At 46.7% G+C, this 23,365-nt stretch overlaps 1 protein-coding gene and 1 non-coding gene across 9 annotated transcripts in view; both read right to left on the reverse strand.

Annotated features, from left to right (window-relative positions):
* Nucleotides 1-329: 329 nt before the first annotated feature.
* PRRC2B (proline rich coiled-coil 2B) overlaps nt 330-23,365 on the reverse strand; it is a 50,163-nt gene continuing 27,127 nt past the window's right edge. For 3 of the 8 annotated variants that reach the window (XM_058423128.1, XM_040083414.1, XM_040083413.2), the window contains exons 14-32: nt 20,910-21,114; nt 19,950-20,169; nt 17,383-19,449; nt 17,054-17,253; nt 16,245-16,390; nt 15,656-15,797; nt 14,979-15,058; nt 14,085-14,276; nt 13,751-13,945; nt 13,240-13,326; nt 12,222-12,326; nt 11,434-11,626; nt 10,111-10,208; nt 9,337-9,464; nt 8,505-8,742; nt 6,942-7,118; nt 6,188-6,279; nt 5,548-5,668; nt 330-5,136 (exon numbers count right to left, since the gene is read on the reverse strand). In XM_058423128.1, the coding sequence (XP_058279111.1) occupies nt 4,996-5,136; nt 5,548-5,668; nt 6,188-6,279; nt 6,942-7,118; nt 8,505-8,742; nt 9,337-9,464; nt 10,111-10,208; nt 11,434-11,626; nt 12,222-12,326; nt 13,240-13,326; nt 13,751-13,945; nt 14,085-14,276; nt 14,979-15,058; nt 15,656-15,797; nt 16,245-16,390; nt 17,054-17,253; nt 17,383-19,449; nt 19,950-20,169; nt 20,910-21,114 (4,827 nt within the window). In that variant the 3' untranslated portion in view covers nt 330-4,995. Of the gene's footprint in view, nt 5,137-5,547; nt 5,669-6,187; nt 6,280-6,338; nt 6,665-6,941; nt 7,119-7,913; nt 8,743-9,336; nt 9,465-10,110; nt 10,209-11,433; nt 11,627-12,221; nt 12,327-13,239; nt 13,327-13,750; nt 13,946-14,084; nt 14,277-14,978; nt 15,059-15,655; nt 15,798-16,244; nt 16,391-17,053; nt 17,254-17,382; nt 19,450-19,949; nt 20,170-20,909; nt 21,115-23,365 lie in introns of those variants that run through there. The other 5 variants (XM_040083419.2, XM_040083416.2, XM_040083417.2 and 2 more) reach the window with 5 other exon arrangements.
* Nucleotides 11,120-11,200, reverse strand: LOC120761927 (small nucleolar RNA SNORD62). The gene has a single exon (XR_005703772.1). It is a non-coding gene; the product is annotated as a small nucleolar RNA SNORD62 (small nucleolar RNA).

The raw sequence follows: 23,365 nt of genomic DNA on the forward strand, positions 1-23,365 counted from the left end.
GCGTGGGCACGGGGCGGAACCCGGAAGCACGGCTGTGTTACCATGGCAACGTCGCGCATTGCGAGCGGGCCCGGCCTCCCCGCCATGGCGGCTGTGAGGGACCCGCCAGCCCCGGAGCTCACGGGCAGAACCACCTACCCGGCCGAGGGGGCTCGGCCACCGCAAACACCGTGTCCCCCCACCATCCCTAATCTCGGACATTCACAGAGACTTTAAATACCTGGGGTTGTGTTGTTGTGTGTTTGTTTTTGTTTTGTTTTTATTTATTTTGGGGTTTTGTTTTGTTTATTTTAGTATTAACTAAAATAACCAGACAACGGACTGGGGAATTTGAGAAAAGCATAATCTGCTTTATTTTTTTATTTTTTTTTATTTAAATAAGGAGAATTCTTTCATATGGAAAGAGCTAATACAATCACATATTTGAAAGGAGAAACAATAGGTACTGAAACGAGGAGAAGGGCAATAAAGAGTGTGCCGCAACTGGCCTGGTGATTCCGTGATTCGAATTCCGGTCCGAGTAAAAGTTTCCAAAAAATATAAACAGGTTGCACGTTACACAATTATCCATCGTCTGCCCTTTCAAATATCTGGTCTACATGAAAAGACAAAGAGAGGAAAGGCCAAAAAAAATTTACTATACAGGTCATGAAGTTAAAAGCTTTAAGGAGGACAATATCCCCTTGAGAAACGACAAATGCAATTTTTACAGAACCAGAGGGGGGATTCCAGCTAAGAACAATGCCTCGAGACATGCTAAAGGGTGAGCGCCTCACTGCTGCAGCTGTGATTCCTGGGGGAACAGTCAAGGACATCTGGAGCAGCCAGAACAAGCCACTAAACCCAAGGGAGTGTCTATGGCCACTGGAAAACCTGGTGGTCTTTGGATTAAAATAAACAACAAAAATAGCTGGACTCTACTGTGTCTTTTTTTTTGCTTCAGCAAAACGCACCTTTTCTGTCCACGGGCCACAACTAAGCACGCTGGTGGCTGTCGTAAATTAAATTTGATTCACAAATACAACTTTCTTATGAAGAATCTGGGTTGCCGAATAAAAAATAACCAGTGCTACGAGGAATTAACCTGTGCTTAACCAGCCTGGAGCAAAAGAGAGGGTTAAGAAAATGCAACAGACAGCGGTCCTGGCATGCAGGGGCGCTGGCTGCAAGGTGACTGGAGTAGCCAAAAGGTGAGACACAGCAAAAACACGCGGCTCATTTTTGAATACCCATCTGTAAATACACAGGAACCACAGCGCAGCTTGTGGCTTTGAAGCATTCCTGCAAGGAAGGTGTTAATGGAGTGAGCGCCTCTGCGTGAACACCACACACACGGGAGTGCGACGGGCAGCAAACACATCCAGAGGTGCTGACACTGCACAGCTGGCACAGCCAGGAGCAAGCTATGGAACATAACAGCAATACCTGTGTCACTGGTGACTGTGCTGCTTCTGCTGTCACTTAAAATATACTGGAGTGCCTTTTTTCTTCCCTTTTTTTTTTCTTCCCAGACTTCAACGTCGGTTTGTTTTTAAACTAAGAGCTAACAGCAGAAGTGGTGAGGAAAGCAGCACTGACTGGAGCTGCTGGCCATGATTCACTGTGTGCCAGGGAACTGATCACACAGGTGCTTCAGAGCCTCTGCTGAACACGAGCAGCAGTCAGCCTCTGAACATTCCTGCTTCACCCGCTGCTGCTGGAAAGATGGGCTCCACCTTTCCCTCCCACTGCACCTGCACCTTTCCTGGCAGAAGGAGCCTACAATTTGGTAGCTAACTTCCAGTCAAAGCAAAAGCAACTCACAAAGGAACAAATCAGCAATAAATCGACCCTTCAGCAGTGCAGACAGCAAGCAGAAGGACCCTCTGTAACCATACTGACATGTTCTGTGCATCTCCATCCTCCTCTCCACGCTGGATTTTTATCAGCATCCCAGCTCCCTTGGCATTTCTGCTCCTTTGAGGATCAGAGGCTTTTCCTTTTGACTCCAGAGCACCACAAACTGCACTAACCTTGGACTAGCTTTAAACAAACAAACAAACAAACAAGCAAAAATATATGCCAGAGAAGGATATTGCACCGTAGAAATTTGGGCTCTAAAACTGCTTTCCATCACACAAAACTCCACTAAGTGAGAGAGTCTTGCCAACTGCAGCTGACAGTCACGCAAAGTTGAGAAATGGAATGAAGCTCACATGCATTTCTTGGCCTTTCCTGCACAGAATAATTCAGACATAATATATAAATAGAGCAGTGAAACAATTACTTTTTCACCTAGACCTACAACATCAAATACGTATAAATAAATTCTAGTGTTTTATTCTGTTGGGGGAAGGAATGGAGGGATTAAAAGAGAAAGAAGGGTGACCTTTTTCAACAGCAAGTTTTGTAGTTCTGATGGCATTTACACCAGAGGGACTGCAGTAACTTGGTTCTTGCAATAACCCAGTTTCTCCAACACGTTTGACCATTCTGAAGTCACACAGGTGGGAGGAAGGAGGTTAGTGTTTTTGTAAAGCTGAAGTAGTGTGTCTAGAGTAGGGAAGAGATGAGAAGAGGGGGGCTCAGGTAAGTCTTTAGCCATTAGTTAGATTCTGGGCTCGTATTAGCTAGGGCCAGCTGGGCAGAAGGATAATAAAAAAAATCCCAAACAGACAATTCTGCTGTAAATGGTATTTCAAGGGACAAAATAGAAACGAGGGTGGGATGACTTACTGGAGGTGCAATCTTTGGAAAACAATGGGAGCAGGACTAGCAGATGAGGATGCAGATCTGGGAGTTGTCTGAAGGCTGGGGAAATATTTGTCACTAAATCCGAAACCCTGTACTTTAAGGAGGATGCTAGAGAGATGCTGGCACACTCTGCTCTGAAATTAAAATCCATAAAACCTAAGAAAAAAAGAGCTCTTATTTTTTCTTAAAGTACCATCCTATCCCCTTCCCTTCGGGTTCTCTGCCATGATCCATGGGGACACCTGTGAGAAGGGACATTACTATGCCTAAATTAGTTTAGGTTTCTAAGCTCTTTAAAGCTACTGTATAAAAATCATATTTATGCCTAGCTTAAAACTTCAAATGCATCCTTACAAAGTTACAAAGGATCTTTTTCCAGAAAGGGGAGGGGCGGGGCAAACAAAGAAACAAGAACACCTTTCAGATCCCTTCCCCAATACATTCTTTGTTCAAAATATCTTCTTTGGAACCACCACCAAATGACTTTCTGCCACCCAGCAGAGGCTGACGCACAGCCCGTGAGCAAGCTATCATCTCCAAAAATGGTTCTGTCCCTCACTTCAGAGTGACCAGCCTACTTTACATATTGAAAGAGCTAAACAACACAAACCAAGTTAGCTGAAAAGTAATTTGTACTTTAGACTACCATCAGGTGAAGGACTCCAAGCCCTTTCAAGAACTTTTAAGTCTGTCCTAACAAAATCTACGTACACACGCGCGCACACACACACACACGCGCACACTCACATAAACTAAAACCAAACAGCCAAAGAAATAAAACCCAACCTCTCCCACTGGGATCTTCCTTGTGTAGATCATCAGATACTGGAGAGGAGTGGTGAAGTGACGATGCTGCACACACACTATATGCAACTGCATCAGAGTAAAGAACCCTTTGCTGTTCACCTGGGGAAGGAGAGGAGAAGGATGATTCCAATCTGCCTCTGTAACCACGCGCTTCCAACCCAAGACAGGAGGTTCCAAGTGTGCCTTGCAGAGGGGCTCCCTTACCAAAGTATCTCTATGTGAATTGTAGAAAGGCTGTGGAACAGAGGGACAGAAAGCAAGACTCAGGGAAAAGAGCAAAGCTTAGGAGAGCAGCCCCGAGGGATGAACACAATATAGGACAAGTCTCGGGAGACATGAAGAATTCAAGCAGCCAAGGCAGGGAGCATGAGAGAGCATCACAACTACAAAAAGTAGTCCATACAGACCCGTTGGCTGTAGCCAACTCTTCTGACCCACGTGCTGTGAGGAGAATTTTTTTCTTCCCAACAAATGTTATATTTTGTAAATCTATGATTTACATTTTGGCGTGTGTTTTGCAGTCGCTAAAAAACTCTGAAACCCACAAAAAGGAAAAATTTAACACCTAGATCGGCATGAGCTTTGCAACAGAAATCTGGTGGTTTGGGTTTTTTTTTCCTTAAAATGAAAACGCTAAATTTTCTTGTGCACACAGCACCCCAAAGCTCTGCTGAAATGGTACAAGTTTCAGGATTTATGCACTGATGTACTACGTGTCTTTAGTATACATTTCCTTCTAATGCAAGCACTGCTTCTAGCTTAAAACAAAAATACTGAAAAATTAACAAATGTCGTAACTGTCCTGTTTTTTTTTTTTTTTTTTAATCAAATAGTCTGAAAGGCTAAATCATCTGGGGAAATAACACCCAAACAAACTCAAACTCTCAACATAGCACAGAACCATATAGAAAACTAAGCAGAGTTTTGTTAGAACATCATTTTAGCTGAAGGGAAATCTTTTCTGAAAGGAATGAGGAAAGCAGAAAGAAGGGGGGGAATGAGAGAACATATAAAAGTTCTGCTATAAACAAAGATACAGCTTTTTTGTAAAAACCTCAGCTGCCTTTAAAATGAAAAACCTCAAACTAAACCCCTCTCCCCCAGTTGCCACTCTGCTGAGACAGAAGTAGGGAAGGAGAAGGACGGGCTTTGCCAAGTGAGCAATCACAGCTACCTGTGGATAGGGCACGGGGAAGGGGGAAAAAAAAAAAAAAAAAAAAATATGGCTAAAGCCACTTAAAAGTCACATGATTGGTTTGTTTTAAAGCAAGCAGGTCAATGTCACATCCACTGTTTCAAACGGCTTTGTTGGGAGAGGGGCTTAAATGATGTCGCTGTAGTCAGTCAGTGTGGGGTGGGGATAGATCTGGTGAGATTTTCAGGAGATCCAGTGGGGTCCAGTCTAAGCTGTGGTGCCTCTCAGGCAGCAGGACCAGCCAGGCATCAGAGGTGCTCCTAGGCCTTGCTCTCCTCCACTTTGACGGCCTGAGGTTTGATCGCTCCTGTGCGCACTGGCTTCATCTGGTTTGTGGAGGCTGTTTCTTGCAGCTTCACTGCTCCCAGATTGGCTTTGTTATCATCCACCCGCTGCTTTGCCTTTTGACACAAAAACCAAAGCATTAGCTACGACAGACAGCTCTAGGCAGGCAGAACAAGCAAACTGCGACCATCATCCATGCAAGACATCACATTTGCTCCTGTAACACCTCACATTTAAGAATCTCAGTGTCTCGCGTATTTGGCAATGAAAGTAACTCATAAAAATTCCACAGCAGAACTTACTAGAAATCAGTAGAACTAATCTCTCCTGACTTTCAAATCACACAGAATTTACTCCTGGACTCAATAAAACACCCACCAACCCAGGGGAAAATCCAGCTCCCACAAGGAGCTTTAGTTACACAGGCCTTTCTGCCTTGCTGCCTCTCCTCTGCAGCCCAAGGCAAAAGCACAACAGTGTAGAAGAGCAGATATTTTTGGGCTGTCCAAAGAATTCAGGTACACTACCTGTTGTACGTAGTGTCCTTGCACAGAGCCCATGCTCACTGCTGGTCCTGACGGCTTCCCGCTGGGGCTGGCAGAGCTAGGCCTGGAAATCGAAGAGTCGACAACATTCATGGAGTAAATTCTACAATGGAATGAGAGCCTTATTCATGTGTGAAAGAAAGAAAAAAGACAGCAAAGCAGCAATAGACAGGGCACGAGTCCGTGCTGTGCAGATCAGTGAGCTCCACAGTCCAAACGACAACACATGGCTCGGTTAGGAGAAAAAAAAAAACACATTAGTGTCCCAAAAGCCTCAATGACCTCATGAGTCTACACATGACTCCCATCTTCAGGACCATGAACATTCAATGTTCAGATTTCCCACCTTCACAAGGAACAAAAGCACACACCAATTCCACCCTGCCTTTGAGACTCAGTGAACAAGTAACTTCATGCACTTCCCACAAAGCACCAGGTCAGATACACATGCTGGCCCACACCCAAAATGAAAGCCATGACCATGCATTTAGATACAAGTATTTGGACCCAAGTGAGCACGTTCTAGACATGAAAACCCAGGTGGGTCCTGGTACAGGGATGATGGGTGCACCACGATGTTTCTCTCCCATCCTAAGGAGCCCAAGTTCTGTGAACGTCTCACCTGTACGCGTGTGGGGACGGTACAGACCCTCCGGAGGACATGCTCTGTTTACCATCGGAGAAATGAAACCCTTTCATTTCCATCTGGGAGGACTACAGAGGAAAATGAGTGAGAGAATCATCTTTGCATTCACAAATCACTGGTTACTTCATATAAACATTTAAGCCAAATCTTTGCCCTTCTCCCCATCATGCCCATTAAAAGAAGAAATATTTTTCAGGTGAGGAAAGTGAGGCTTGTTAAGTGAAATAATCTGTATTAAAGCACCAAGCCAGCAGCACAAGCAAATACAGAACCTGAAGTTAACTGCTGTGCTCTCTCCCCTATAGTAAGACAAACTTATCATATGAATCCATCAAACCAGACATGACATTAATATACCTACTCAAATGGACAAGCTTCACAACAGAGTGAAATATCTGGGCAGTATTCCAACTGTGTCTGGAGCTCACCACCCCTCAAGCACTCTGGGGAAACCTGTGTAAACATGTAATAAAACTGGAGACTCCAAACTGGATCAAAGCAGGATGTGGCTCCCTGGAAACAGAATGACGACCAGCAGCAAAACCTGAAAGCTGCTGGCTTGCGCTCTGGAGACGAGGGGAAAAGGATTCCTTCATTTTACCAGCAATCCTTGGCTTGGATATTTAAGGATCCCAAACAAGCCATTCTCCCCTTTAACAAGCAAGGAGCAAAACTTCAACGCAGGAGGGGTTACTGAAGGCCATGAGCAGCACCAGGAGTTAATCCTTACCTCCCTGCTGGCAGCAAGAACAGAAGGCTGGGATCCAGGAGGGAGGATTCTTCGGGGAGCTCCTACAGGCAGGTTTTGCCCCTGAGGAAGCTGGATGGACTGTGGCAGAAGCAGGGGCTGCTGGCCAGAGCCGTAGCGGGGCAGAGGCAGCTGGGAGCCAGGCACAGGCATTGTCAGCTGTGTGACAAGGACATGTAGTTACCTTAATGGCAGTAACAGTCTCGTGTTTGACATGCTGCCTCCCAATACCCTGAAAGCACAGCCTTGCCAAAAGGAAGCTCCCAAACAGTGAAGTCTGGCACAGAACAAATGCAAGTGATTGTAACAGAGGGACTTTCACACTGAAATGAACGTTCTGGCAGTGCTGCCAACACCCTTATCAGCTGGGTTTTTAACACGCCATCAAGTTAACCTAACTGCCCGTGGATGGAGGTTTTCCTCCATTCCTAGAGCCCAGTTTCCCAGTCTTCCTCATGGTCACTTCTCGGGTCGGTTTTCCCTTCATACAATGGCAGTGTCAGACAGTGCAGTGTCAGGTGCTTTGTTTCCACCTTTGAAAATCTCCTATGCTCTTATACCAAAACATTTTGAGGACAGGAACTCCAGAGAAAGCGATGGGGACCTCAGCTCCGTGTTTCACAGTGAGCTTCAAACCAATGATGGACATAATTAAGAGCAATTACAAAAAATATTGTAGCTCGGGGATGACGCATCTCCTGTTCCCTCCGATTTTCTCACAATTGCGGATTTGGGAGGTTCTAGCAACACTTCAGAATAAATAAATAAATCAATCTAAGGCTGGCAAAAGAAACCAAGTTACTCGCTTATGACGGATAAAGCATTTCTTCAAATATTTACTTTGCCAGTGTTCTCTGTATTTTCCTCACCTAAGTTACTTTCAGGATTAACTCTTTAGGTCAGTCACAACACAAAAATCCTTCTGAAACAAAAAATAAACCTTAACAAGTTGCACAAGATAAACGTAAGATGAGTTTAATAAAATTATCAAATTTCTCCAGAGAACCAGAGCACATGCCCACAAAACACAGCTATGCTCACAGTAGATTCAATGTTTTTTATGTGAACCATGCTTTATTAAAACATTTTCACACATTGAAATTCCTGTTAGGATTCTGCCAAACAGATCAGCTGAAGTTGTAAATAAGACTTGGACGACAAATGAACTGAGAAGACGGATGAGCCTTTAATACACGTTCCTAGTTGCCCTGGAAGCTGAGGTGATGGGAGAGATGATTGGGATTTGGCTCTCAGAAGAGGTGCTTTTAGGACAACCATTCCATCATGGCCTCCTATGCATGCAGCACTGGAAGGTTTGACTTCCAAGTGACGTCTCAGCAGGGACAGACAAGGTATTAGCAACCATCTCATTAAATAAGGTGCTGCATATGTGAAACCATGGTTCACAGAACAGTGTCTCGGGGAAATCTTCAGCCTCTTTACAAAGAGTTTAGTTCAGACAGACATGTTACAACCCATTCTCAGAAACAAGTGGCTGTGAATTAGCCTGGACCAAAGGAGTGGCTCGCCAGTCCTGCTCCTAACCTGTGTGAGCTGAGAGTCCATCATCTGGGAGGCTCCCATACCAGCCTGGTTTATCTGCCCCTCATAAACCAGTGCCTGGCTTCCATTCATGGGCTGATAGGGGGACCCAGACTGGGTTTTCACCACCTCCAAGGGCTGCATGCCTGGGAAGGCGGAATATGGAGGCTTCAGAGCAGTGCCTCCTGTCAGGACCATGGTGCTGGGCTGGGACAGACTGGGGTGCATGTACACCTGAGACCTGCAGGAAAAAAACAGGCTTCAGTCATTATGCACAAAACCTTTGCAGACTGTACAAACACACCCCGCCAAACCGTATCTGGCCTGCCATCAGTTCTCAGACAACTAAACTGACAGCTTAGAGGTAAGCTGTGATGACACTTCCCGTTTTGGTTACCAGGATTTTTTACTTCCACTCTTAAGCTTTTACAACCACGTCCTTGTGTTGCCAGAATATTCAGCAGAACAACATTGTGTAGTATCTAATATTCATGTTTCAATATCCCACACAACAACCTGTGGATTAGCATTTAAGGGAGGATTCAGGTTACCTAAGTCTGCAGCAATTTGGTAAGGCAAGAAAAAATCAGAAGTTAAAGATTCCAACAGCTCTAGCAAATAAAAAGGGGTTTTTTTTTAAAACCTCAGTGTTCAGGCTTTTGAGGCATTAAGTGCTAATTCAGATTTTTCATGCTCCCTACGCTGGTACTGTTATGAGGGGAAGGAAACAGCATTTGAACAAAGGAAGGTGAGTGTGGGGTATCTCATCAATGTATACAGACATCAGGAACATAAGAGAGCAAGTCACAAGGAAAGGAAAACGGGAAGCAGTTACCTGAAGGGCTGTATGGAGCTGTACATCTCCTGGGACTGGGAAACAGGCAGCCCACCCCTCAGTCCAAGCTGAGCTTGGGCCTGTAAGGATGTGTGGAGGGAAATGGGAATCTGTTGAGCAGCAGCAGCCTGCAGAAGAAATTAATATGACTGAGAGGTACAAGAGGAGCCAGAAACTCTCCAAGGCTGTTAAAATCCCATCGGTTTCCTGCATGAGTCAGTCTGCAGTGACAATTACCTACAGTGGGCCTTTACCCAGCCCTGCATCATTCCCCAGAACAGCAGCACTGCCAGGGAAGACACTGCAAAGGCACCCAGAGGTTGATGCCTGCAAGAGGCATTTGATGGACACGAGGGAACCAATGTGCTCCTCACACAGAGCAGGCAGTGACAATCCCAGCTCTCACCTGCCTGTACTCTACCCTGAAAAAGCTCTCTGCAGCCCTACCAACATCGTACTAACTAGTGAAGTTACTCATTGTTATTGTAATGATGACTGGCTTGGGAATTTACTGAAAGTCACTTCATTTCACTCAGCATCTGCTTCAGTTAAAACCAGTCCAAGGGCACTGGTACAGAAGGGGAAGAACTCCTCAATTCCCTTCCTTCAGTTTCACTAACCCCTGACACCCACTGGGAAGCAGCATTCAAGGAACCTAAAAGGAGCCACATCTAAGTTCCTCTGGGCTATGAAAGTGAAAAATTACTCCTTATTTCTTAAATCCACTATGAAGGACCCTTGAAACACCACTTTCAAGCTGTACTGCTCCCTTACCTGCTGGTAGCTTTGCTGCTGAGGTATCGTCTGAGGGACCAGGCGGGGCTGACTTGCAAACACGTGGCCATCCAGATACAGGGGTGGAATATGGTTACCTGCACAGCACAAAAGGCAGGCTGTAAATTCAAGGTGCAGGGGAGATACAGGCACAGAAGACTGCAGAGATCTGCAGGTCAAGACTATTTCCTACCTCTCAGCAAGTTAACACAAACATAGAACCCATTCAGAAGAGTCTGGAAAGCTCCTAAATCCAGATACCAACATCAGCAGGAGCAGGATTGCTCAGAACTAATCACACCTTTCTGTAAGAGGCTAAATATAAACCCAGGTTTCCCACCTCCACAAAAGAGTCAGACACTAGCAGTTTAGAAGCTGGTAACCTGTAATCCGAACTAAATGCCAGAAATCTGCTCTGCAATCATCTCATCTTTGCAGCTAAGAGGGATGGAAAGAGCAAACACTACGTTTAAGGCCTTGACACATGAGATCTAAAAGCCATATTCACCCCAAGGGTGGCACCAATTAATAACTGCTGTGCCACTCCTCTGCTTTTGTGCAGATCTGAACCACAGGATTAAGAAGCAAGATGAGGGTGGGTGAGGAAGGAAATCACCTGACTTGGAACAATCTGTTTACCAAGTGGAAGCTAATAACAGAGTCACTACACATTTTACACTGTTCTTGAACTGAGACATGAGAAAGACAGTGGCTACATGAGAAGCCCTTTGGGACCCAGGAGTTATCCCACGGAGAGAATCCCAGTATACTTGCTCTTTCCAGATGCTCTCCCTAATTACACACGTTACATTACTCTCTAATTACATTACGTTAATGTGCCTGAGTTACAGTTTTCCTTTAACTAAAAGACACCAACACCTTCTCCCCTCCCAGAGTTCTGTGAGCTACAAGCCTGTTGTTTTGCTGTAACCAAAAGGTGCTCAGAACCTGTGATTTCAATGGCAAAACAAGCAAAGGAATGGCTGAGAGTGGTATTGGACTGTTGAAGCCTCTCAGCCATAGGTCTCTTCCCTTCTATTCTACTGGGCACACAGTAAAGGATAAGAAAGATCTACTGAGACATCAGAGACCTGCCACTACACAGGGAAAGCTGTCTTTGTATTAAGCTTTCACCAGTCACATTCTTTAAAGTGGGGAGACAGTTCTTTCTGTCTTGCCTGAGCTGTTAAGAATCTGTCAAACACCAGCCAGCCAGTTACAATACACAGAAGCTCTTCTCACCATGCTCTCATCTACTAGAACCAGAGGACGACTCCCAGATAACAATCAGACAATGTCAATGCTGCTGCAGTTTGCAGGTACCTGGAATAGATGCAGAAGGTGCTACAGATGCCACAGGCATAGGAGGCATGGAAACTCCACCAAAAGAGCTGTAGCTGACACCGTTGGAAGCTCCAACACTGGAAGGAGGCTGGATGCCTGAGCCTGCACCTCCTGGGGAGTTCTGTTCTGGTAAACTCGGAGAGTTTTCCCAAGCTTTACGAGCGGACTCCATCTAGGGAAACAAAGAACAATAACTATAGACAGTTCAACTGGGGAGGACATTACCAAAGCCTACAGTTGCTCATCTGTGTCCTGTGAACTCACTTTCACTGCACTCTAGGCACAGTGGAAAGCTTGCAGGTCTGAGGTTAGGGGATTCTACAATTTGTAAATGGACAAGAATCCTTCACAAATACTCAAACCCCTTGGTATTTGCTGAGCTTCTTAGGTTTGCAGTGGAATTGGTTTTTGTTTTGGTTCATTTGTTGTTGTTTGTACACTTGGGTGGGTTTTGCTCGGTTTTTCCCTCTCTTTACACCACCAGGCTTCCCAGGATCCTTGAGCAACCACCTTACCCAGTACTGAAATAGGAAAGCTCTGTTGCACTGGTTCTACAATTGGCAAGGACTACAATTAACAAGGACTCTCTGCATTCAGGACTTAAATCACACCCCCCTGCACTCACGCTGAATAGCACATATGCACAACTTTCACAAAACCTAATTAAAGTTTACCAATACCTAACAAAATACTTTGGGAAAGATGTCCCCACCCTCACTACTCTGCCCACAGAGAAATGGATAACCACACACCTTCAGCTTCCTTACCTTAAGAGTAAGGTCTGCAGTGGGGAAAGACATGGGGTTCAGGCCGATGCAGCGCTGGAGGTGATGATCCCTTCGCAGGATGGGAATGGACTGTGTTAACCCTGCCTGAGGGGAGAGTCATAAAAGGGGAATATTTGTGATTCTTAGGAGAATGTTATGAGCCACCGAGGCTGACAGAAGTTCAGCTGGGCAGCTCCAGTAACTGCACATCAAAGAACTGAGACCCCAGTGGTACTGCAAGAGCCAAGCACCATGTTCAATCCATTCTGCTCTCGCAATAAAGCAAGCTTTGGTTTTGTGCAAAGACACCCCCTCCATGCTGAACTATAGCAGCTTTCACTTAAACATCAGTTTGATCCATTAACTTCCATTTGCAGAAGAGTTTCCCTTCCTGACCCATATTTAGAAACTACCTAAGTTTCAGACCTGTTTCTGAAACACACTTTAAGACATATCTCCAAAATCAAAACCAGTTGATTACAAACTTGATGACATTTCAAAAGCAGCTTTGTGTGTGTCTCACACTGCTGTCTACAGCTGAGCTACCAGCTGAGCGTTCAGTGAGCTCACTCTTTCACACAGAATAATGGAATACCCAGATGGCTGTAAAAAGCTGGGAAACCTCCAAAAAGGCCTGACCACCACGTTACAGCTCTCTGCCTTGCTGTGGCAGATGAAACCTTCAGAAGAAGGTGGGCAGTCTGGATCTAAACATGTCACTACCTGCATCATGGCCATGTCCAACACTTGCGTGTCTCAGGGGAAGAGACTGGTCATCTCAGAGATGGCTTTACACAGGTCCCAATGATAATGAAGTTGCTCTCTGCATCACTTCTGAGTCTGTGACACTCATTATACCAAGGTGTCTTGAGATTGCCATTTTGGGTATCAGTGACATGTGCTGCCTAAGTGTGAAATGTGAAGTCAGATGCAAACATGCTTCCTCTCTTTGGACGCATATGAGGTTTACCTAAGGAGTATCTTCAATGAATCAATGTCAAAAGAAAAAAAAACTTACATTACTGGCCAAGGCATCCTGCAATTTGGTGACAGGGTTAGCTGCAGTGCCAGAGGCAGAACCAGGTGGCAAGCTGAAGTCAGAGTCCTGAAAAAGCAAAACATAAAATTCAAATCCAGGTTCATGGGCCAGCCCTCTGCTTTTCATGGTTAATGATTCTAGCCTGAATTATGACACTACAAACTAAAGACTGATCTCAGTAAGCCTTGCTGGAAACAGAAAGCACTTCTCAGCACTCAGCAGCAGGCAACCCCCAGAGGCACACAAAAGCTTGGCCATGATTTTGTCCCTCACTTCTGTTACCACCCCAGCTGGTCCCTGGGACAGTATTTCCAAGTGGATACTACATGTCTGCCAGGACATCCTGAGCACCTGGACTGTATCAGTAACGAAATCTAAGGCAAACCTACAGCTGGAAGCTTCCTCTAAATAATTCCTTCTGCCTCGAACCACCTTTCATGTCTCAACAAGATCAAATCACCAAGAAGATAAAATTAAATTCAATCCTCACTTTAGGATTTACTCCAAATTCAATGGGCGGCACAGGAAGTACAGAATCCACGTGAATTTCCACCCCATTAACAGGGGGGATATTCCCTTCCAGCCGTTCCGTTCCCTCCGAACCCTTTCTGTTTTTCAGGGAGCGTTCGTTGCCGATTGGTCCAGGCTTGTGTTCCTTGTTCTGTCCTGAGCCTTGATCTGAATCCTTAACAGGAAAGCAGAGAGGCTGAGACACAAAGACCAAATAACCCAACCTCAAGCCTTAAAAATGCTATCAAGAACAACACAACCACTTCACAAGGTCTCTCACTCTGCGCTCTGGCTTGGCTGCAAATCCAGATTACCTTTTTATCAGTTTGCTTCTGCACTTGCTCCTTCTGGCAGTCAGGCTTTGGGTCCACCAGGCCAGCCCCATTCATCTCCTCTGGTTTGAGGGTGCCATATGGAGAACTGCGCTGAGAGGAGGTCGCGGAGGATTCCCGAGACTCCGCGCTCAAGTCAATGCCACTATCCCCCTGGCTGCCTTTAAAGCCCTGCTATGCAAAGCACGAAATGTGTTAAAGCCCCGGACTCCGACCCAGCGCCACCGAGGAAAAAACATCCCAGAAAACAGCAAGACCACGTCCCTCTTTCAAATCGCCATCCTGGTTAACTGCAAAGGAGGTGGGCCTGACCTGCAGCACCCCTTGGCTGCTCCTTCAGCTCTACACAGCCCTGAGACAGGTGAACTGATGCACCAACCAGACCATGGCTTCAGAGTATGGAAATGTGTCCCACACAACAACTAAGCTGAGATTGCCAAACTCACTTCACATGTGACCCAAACCAAATTTGAACTCTTGGTCTCCAGAGGTGAAGCGCTCAGGAACTCCTCATCCTTCCCCGTGTTTAAGGCTACAGCTACACGCTGCTCACAGGCACAAGGCACAAACAGGACCTATGGGATTCCACCCTCCTCGACCACAGTCTGCACACAGTGATGAGCATAACCCTGGAACAGCGCTATCACACAGTTACCCCAGATTTACACCCACACATAACACCAAGCAGTGCTTGGCTCTCTAGGTCAAGATTTGAACAGCATCAAGCTCAAATTAAAACGGCAAAGAGACAGTTTAAAATGGCACAAGCAGAGCTGAGAGTCACTGAGCACAGATGGAGCAATGAGAAGCATAAAAGCCACCTGCATTAATACTTTATACACACAATACCTGAAGGGCACCTTAGGTGCCACTTACCTCAGTGCTAGACTCAGTTCCATTAAAGGCATTTACAGGCTTGCTCCAGGAATCACTGCCAGGAGACTGAACGGAAAGTGCTGGAAGAGAATGGAGGGCAGGGTTCAGCTGCTTGAAACAGAGCTATGAGCACACCCTGTATATATTACACCATCTACCTTCCATTTCTAGACATGAGAAAGGGTATTTTCACCACCTCAGAAAGGTACGTGTTGCCCAGGCATCTGAGACATGATGCAGCAGAGAGCGCAGGGTATGAGGAGTGACAGTAGAGAACAGGAAGATTTCTTAGGGAACATAACAGGATAAAGACAGATCAGAGAGAAACAAAGAACGCACTAGCTGCTCAGGGCTAGAGATGAGAAAATGTAGGAAAGCAAAGTAAGGAAGTCTCACGTAGATCTAGCTCAACCAGCTATAAAATGCTGTACAGTAGGATCTTGATGTGAAACAAAGACCCAAGAAATAGATTAGGAGACTGACACGGCCAGGAACAGGAGCAGGACGGCTGAACAGTAAAGCTTAGAACGGAGGCTACTCCACATGTCTGCCAGCTCAACTCCCAGCAGCAGACAGGAGAGGGTTGTCTCCTCTGAACCACAGACCCCATCCTTGCTGCACACCCCAGAAGACTCCAGCTCTGTGAAACCCTTTGGAACAAACAGACCCAAGCCTACCTGGGCTGTTGCTCTCCCAGATCTCTGTGCCCAGGCTGTTTCCAGACACTGTTACATCGCTCTGCTCCAAGCACAGGCTGTTCTGCTTCTTAGCAAACCGCGGTGGAATGCGCGACTGAAGGACGCGGGCCTTGGCGGGTGCCTGTGACAGGAAAGGCACAGGTGTCACACTGGGAGGTTCCCCCAGCCTAACAACACTGCAAAGAGCCGCCTTTTGCAGTGTGAGGTATTCTTCTGGCAACAACACAGTGAGAGTGCAACGTCCTCCACTGCTCCTGCTGCCCAATATTCCACCAACTACAGACAGCAGCTGGCTTAGAGAGCCAAGCTGCTTTGGATGAAGATCACTCTAGAAACTTAACTCCCAATTAGCAATTCTGCTGCAAGCCAAGAATAGTCAGAAATCAAACTCTCCTTTTCAGACCAGCAGCCCTAAATAAGTTTCTGGGGCCCAATACATGATCTGTACTACTTTAGCACTGTCAGCTCTATGTTTTTCTGTTCATACAAACAAGTTCTGGGGCCCTGTTGCTCTGACTACAATCCAAACCATGTAACAGGTCCAACTTTTCTGCCTCCCATTCCTCACCTGAGCAGCCTGCTCCTTCTTCCTTCGCTCCTCTTCCAGCAAACGACGCTGCTTTTTAGTAAGAACCTCAATGAAGCCTTCCCCTGCCATGGAACCAACTTCATTCTCTTCTGCTGCGTTTGACACCCGATTATCAATGATGGTACCTGAAAAAAGCACACAGGGGAGAATACAGTGAGCATGTGAGTGCATATAAAGCTTTGTAATGGCAATAATTTAAACACTGCGTGCCAAAGAGGATCCATGCCACAGTAAGTTCACCTAGCAACACTGCAGCTGTATTTTGAAAATAAACTCATGCAGTCTGCAGACATCTACCAGCCACTTTATCTTGCAGCACTTTAATGTCTCCTCTGTTTCAGGATGAGCACGCTTCAGCTAGAGAGCTTGGGAACAGGAGCTGTGTGATAACTCAGGTAATTCCCTTTTCAGAGATACTCATTTCCTGCCTCCCTGCCATCAGCTCAGCCTCGAATTCCCCATTCTAGATGCTCTCACAACTTCCTTCACTCAACGTAACTTTCAAGCCTAAAAATGCATTAATCTCTCAGAAAGGAATACAGAACTATTCTCCCTAAACACAAACTTTCGACAGAAGAAAAATTAGAGAAAAGTCTGCGCTTAAAATCGAACAGCAATTTTACCTTCCATGTTTTTCTATTTAGATACATAAGAATTTTCTTGTTTCTGTAAATAAACGGAAAAAAGCCCCTAACCTGATATTAAAAATTACACTGGATTGAATCTGTCTGGCTTGAAGTCAGCCATATGTTATCCCCTTAAAGAAACAAATTAATCAAGACACTCACTTCCATAACTCAGTTCAAACTGTGACAAGGCCTCTCCCTTCTCACTTGCTCTTTGTGCAGTGGATTTGTGCTCCTTCTCTGGCTTTTTACCTGGCCCCTCAGCACTCTCTGAGTTCACGTGGGAGGCCCTATCCAAGCTATAAATGGAGTGGTTGCTCCCACTGCTGGTGTTGCCAAGGCCTCCTCCTTCTTCTGGAGACCTACAAGGAAAGAACGGAAAGGATTAAGTTTTGTCAGTAGAATGCGACTAAAAGTGACAAGAAAATGCATGGGGTCTATGTCCACTCCTTCAACATCTGCATGTATCACAGATCAAAAAACAAATTTACCTTTTGCTCTTTATCAGGGTCCCATTCTGCTGGCTCTCATATCTGGAGGCCGCTCCCACACCAGTCCTGACGGACGGCTCTGCAAACCCTGCTGGCTCAGCCTTGCGGCTCTGCCTGTCCACCAGCGGCCTCTGGCTTGAGAAGCTCCTCTTTGCCAGTTCCCTCTTCTCTCCCAAGCTCCCAGTGCCAAGGCCACCTTCCAGCTGGCTCTCACTCTCTGGAACTCCATCCCTTCTCTCCCGCCGCTCGCTGAAGTCGCTGCTCTCAGACGCTGTCTCCCACTCCTCGTTGGCATGGTCTGAAGAGTTCTGGTAGGACAGCTCAGGAGAGCGTCTGCCCGAAATGCTGCTCTTCTCTGCAGTGCTCAGCTTGGGTCTGCCTGGCCACTGGCTGGGCAGCAGATTAGGGCCTCCCTCCTCAGGGTTCCACTGCCCCACCGATTCCCTCTCCTGCCTGAGGCGCCTGAACCGTGGGGGCTTGTCCTGGCGGGGAGGACGTCGCCTCCTGAAGGGTCTGTTCTCTATGTTCTCCTGATCCGCTGAGTAATCCTCCTGGAAAAAGTGCCTTTTGTCATCCAGATGACTCTCATCAAAAACCCGGCTGGAGAAGGAATCCGTGTGTTTGTAAGAATCCTGAATGTAGTCCCTGTCAGACTGCTGCCTGCTCCCAAAAGTGTCTGATGGAGAGGTGTGGCTGTACTCCTGCCACCCTCCTCCCCCACTCCTGCCTTGCCACTGGGTGGGCTCCTTACCCATGAACCCCCTTCGCCCATAGCCAGAGTTGCTCAGTCTTGGTGGCAGTGATCTCCCAAAGGCTCTTGGAGCCCTCTTAGGATCCAGGCCGTTGTGATCATCTGAATAGATTTTGTTGGACCTCCAAGACTCTTTGAAGTCTCCCTTTTTCAAATCACTGTCCTCCCTGTCCAGCACAGAGCCTTCATTGCTGTTCTCCGAGCCTCTCTGCCGGCGACGCTTGGGGAGCTCCTCGTACTCTGACCCTTCACTGTGTGTCTCGCTGGCGATCCGGCGCCTTGGTTTGCCTCTGGGGAAATCCTCTGGCTGGTTGAACTCCCGGAGCCCTCTGCCCCGGCTGCTCCTCTGGTTGTTGTTGCTGTTGTACACCCCTCTGCTGCTCACAACCGTGCCTCGGCCTCTGAAAGTGAACTCTCTGAAGCCTCTCCCTCGCCCACGCCCTTGACCTCTTCCACCGAAGGCTTGCTCCTCATCAATGAAGATCCAGTTGTTTCTTTTTGTGGGAGGGAGGTCGTTGCTCTCTCTGGATAGTTTGTTCTCCCAGGTTCTTTCTGGCTTCTCCTCTTCCTCCTCCTCCTCTTCTTCCTCTTGGGATTTCTCAGCCTCTCGTGCAAGGCTGGTTTGGGAAGAACCTTTGTCATCCAGCAGGTATCGTGTGGAGTTCAGCAAGGCAGCAGAGTCATCTGACTCATTCTCTACCTTCTGAACAGCTGCCTTCTCCTTTAGCTGGCGCGAGCTGTCTTCTCCCTCCAGTTTAACCTTCTCCATCTCCTTCTCCTTCTCCTCCACCTTCAGGGCCTTCAGGACTGGTTTTTTAATGGGGCCAGACCGCCGTGTCCTCCCCATTTGCTCCTGGTGCTGCCCGCCGCTGTTGCGGCTCTCGGGAGCCCACTCTGCTGTCTCTTCAGTGGTCTGTTTGGTACTGGCTCCTTCCTTCTTCCATGGGTCTGCACTGAACGACTGCTCATCCCGGGGTGCTTCTTCAGCAGCTTCTGCTGCTGTCTCTGCAGGTTTCTGATGGTGGCTGATATCCCAACCATTATATTCAGGCTTCTTCTCTGCTTGAATGAAATCAGGCTCGAGGGGTGAACACCTCAGGTTCACATGGCGGCTGCCAGCAGGACAGGCCTCCTGCACACTCTCCTGATGCTGGAACAAGAGATCCTGGCCTATCCTCTGAGGAGACAGGCAACTGTCAAAGTCCGGTTGGGCCTTCTTGTCAAAAGCATTCAAATACTCCTCCCCTCTCTCCTCAAAGAGATCTCTCTGAGTGCTCAGACTCTCCGGCCTTCCAGAAGCAGAGTAACTTTCATTCCTGAGAACAAAACAATAAAGGTAATGCAGAGCACAGGACATCTCCAAGGGCCCAGGCTGGATACAAGATGTGAAAAGAAATAAACTGAAGTTTATGCTAAATCATGAGGAAATGAACTATAAATACCAAAATGTTGGGCAGAACTGCTGTGGACCCAGGCAGTACTGCCTAGTTTGTTAAATCAGCACATGATAAAGAAAAGCATTCCTGTGATAGGCAGCAAACTTAAGAAATGAAGGGAGATTTAGCCTCCAATGATCTGGAGATCTGGAAACAAAGAATTGGTTTTAGAATGTTCAAAAAAAGTAACAGACAAACTAGCAAGCATCAGAATTTTTGACTCATTGTTTTTTATATCTTCCCACGTAGGCGACAAGTCCCCCTCTCCCTCCAAAGAGGCTCCAAGGTGGTCAGACAGAAAACTTCTGAATCTCTCAGTGTGTTAAGACCCCCACAGCTAAAACACTCAGGATGCACGAGGACACGAATTCTGCACTCACCTGGCATGCAGCCCCTCCATGCTCATGTTGTCAGCCTGTTTTTGATGTGACAGGGAGTATCCTTTGCTCTGCAGGGATGTGTAGCTGTCCTGGCCCCACACTGGCACAGGATCCAAGGGAGCAGTTTTCCTCTCTGCCTGCCCTGCCTGACAGTTCTGATCTTCAGACCGACAGCTGCCCCCACCGATGGAGTCCTGCTGAATCATGGGCTTCATAATTCCTGCTCACGACAGAGTTCAATGCCATTAAGCACTAGAATTTCACAGACAAGAAGAATTTAACAATCTCCTAGCTTGACTCCCCTTCCTTCTCAGGCAGCAGGCGACTGCAGCCATGGAAACCTCCCTTGTAAGGGGGAGCCTGTGCTTGGAAAATGCACAGCTGGGAAATGCACCTGGAGTGATACAGAAGATGACACAGCTCTCAGAGCCCAGCCCACACAGATACTACATAGCATCACTGGCTTGGGATCAAGCAATCCACAAACTCCTGATTTATACATCCTGATGTTTACATTCACACCTCTGAAGATTAGTAACAAGATAGGAAGGTGCAAAGCACACACAGTTCAGGAACTACAGGGTTTCTCCATCACATTTCCTAAAGGGGGTCTGTTAAAGATTTCACATGATTACAGTAACTCCAAAACTCATCCTTCTCCTCCAACAGGCAAGATCAGTGGATCTGCTACCCTCTCCTCCAAGGGGCAAGTTCAGTCACACCCACTAAGGTCACAAAGCAGTCAGGGAAGGTCTCCCACCACAGTGCAGAGAATGGACAGAAAAATGTCCACACATCCTCCCTCCCAGTCTCCCACCACTTCCCACTGCAACCAGCTTTCTCATCCCTAGAGAAGGGATCCCAGCCAGAATGCAAAGTCTGGACAGCGGTTAAGACAAACAGCAAATTTCCAGATACAAACCAACTCAACAGCCAAGATAAACGCTGACAACACCTCACCTGAAGGGTGAAGGGCTGAAGGGTAGAAATCCACGGGGGTGCGGCTCTGGGCCATGCGAGGGTCCATGTAGGAGGGCATCATCATCCAGCGGGGATCGAAGCCGAGCATCTGCGGGTGCGGCGGGTAGAACGTCCGCTGGGGATGGGAGTGGGATGGGGGAGGATAGACCTGCTGCTGCCAGTGCTGCATCTTGTACAGCTGCTCCTGCAGGGAACAGGATGGGCCATTGCACGTGGCTATGGTGCCAGGAATCACGCTGACGTACTGGTCAGCCAAAGGGAAACACATGCCATCCATCACAGGCTCAATCCCTAATCCGATGGGAGGGTGGGGCTGAGAGGGGTAATACACTACCAGCTGGGAATGTGGCACTTGTTATTCTGCAAATACCAGAGCAGCCAGACTATCACACCACTGTGGGCCAGGCTATGTGGCCAACCACAAGGGATCAGCTACAAGACCACAATTTGCATCTTCTCAACATTCCTATGAATACAGGACAGCCTCCTGTCAAATGTCACTCCATAACTGGAACCAAATATTTTAGAAGATATTGCATTTTTCAGGAAATGCACCTCTAATTTTAGTGTGCGTATATATAAGTTCCACCACTGTTATCTTAACAGATTAGATAAAAACAACAAAAACCACATTAAGAGACCTATTAATATTTTACAGTGTGTCCTGGGTATCCTTCAGCGACAGGCTGACACTTGGAGATTTTTCCCCCATCTCCCACATGGCCAAGTCCACCTTCCCTTAGCTGAGGACCGGCATGATATTAATTTGATTTGACATTTAACTTTCACTGAAGGTCCAAAAAGAATATATGTTTGAAGGGAGTTTTTTGTACTGAAGAAAGCTTTCAAATACTAAACAGCTCCAATTAACGTGAAATGCATCTACCTAATTGTCAAACGCGCCACCGTTTTTTGCTATGCTTACAACAGTGTCAAATACTCTAACTGTTTATTTAAAAAGCCAATCCCCAACTGCAGAGCAAAAGAGACACCTTTAAATCTGAATCTGACACATCATTACAGCAAGGAAGGCTCTGATAAATGCATATTGTATCTAAATTATCTAGTCCTCTGGTAGCTTGGAGAAAATACTTCCTTCCCAATACCAACACTTTTCCATTTTATTCTTTTCATGGAGCTACCAAAGCAGCAATATATGCCAGCCAAAACACGCACTGCCTCATACATACTAACATCACAGAGGGTAAGACAAAATAAAATAAAGCTTCATGTTCTTCCACTAGCAATGACCTGTGGTACTAGTAGCACGACAGCAAAGACATCCAATTCTTTTTAGTTTAAGAGCATCTCTTTTCAAGAGTAACATTAAGCAGCATTTGCCGCTGTACATCTGAATCATGAAAATGTCAACTGCCGAGCAACGAGCACGGGGAACATCCATAAAAGAGCAATTACTGAGCAAAAGCCAATTGCGAGCTCTTTGCTAAGATCTGCAGCAGCGTTGATTATATCCCATTTCAAGTGGTTATTTTATGAAGAATGGCAATTAACTTCGCATTATCTGAATCCTGAATACTGTCCCCTGGTTTGGCTCTGCTGCCCTACAGAGGCTCACTGCATCTGGCAGCAGAGCTGCACATCACGTATGGCACACGCAGCACTGAAGGGTCAGGCAAGAGCCAAGCTGCACAAAGCAGTTCAGCTGATGTCCCAGTGCCCCAGAAGAGTTTTCAATGCAACAAAAATTAAACATTTAAGACCAAACATTTTTATGGCGCAAAGAAAACAATGATCTGAAAGAGCCTCACAGAAAAAAAACCTGAGTAGGTATTAGATGAGAGCAGAGCAAAGGACTAGCCCTCTGCAAAGGCAGGAGATGGAATGAGAAATGTGCCACTCCAGAACTCCCTCCCAGTCCAGAAGCAACTAGCCAACCTAAGCACAGTTTGCCCCTGGCAAGCAAATGGCTGCCCATACCTACAATGGTAAGGACATGGCAAGTGCTGAGTGAAATGGAAGCAGCTGAACCCCAAGAGTTTTCCATTCCCCTTGTCCTGTGTACTCTAAGGCACTGCAGCAGTGCTGAAGAACAGCAGCTCATCTTGTGCCAGAGAGTAAGCAGAGATGTTCATCAGGTTGAAAGCTAGCCCAAGGAACAGAAGCTTCCCTGGGTCCAGAATACACAAGCACCAAGACAACCACTGACATGCTCATGGTTTTGGATGTGGGAACATCCCCAGCTTCTCCTGCTCATGCACATTTGCAAACCAGAGCTCTGCCACAAACCACAGAGTCCTAAGAGCTCCCAGTGTCAGGCGACGCCCAGACAACCATGCAAGACAAGTCAACATTTCTGACAGCACTGTGTTTTTCTCCCAGGCAAGTGACAAATCTGGTCAAGCCCTACCCACAACAGCATCACAGAGTGCAAGGAAAACTCACATAGCCCATAGAGAGCCTTTTTACCCCATCAG

This window comes from Hirundo rustica, chromosome 20, assembly GCF_015227805.2.
Source record: "Hirundo rustica isolate bHirRus1 chromosome 20, bHirRus1.pri.v3, whole genome shotgun sequence".
Taxonomy (NCBI): domain Eukaryota; kingdom Metazoa; phylum Chordata; class Aves; order Passeriformes; family Hirundinidae; genus Hirundo; species Hirundo rustica.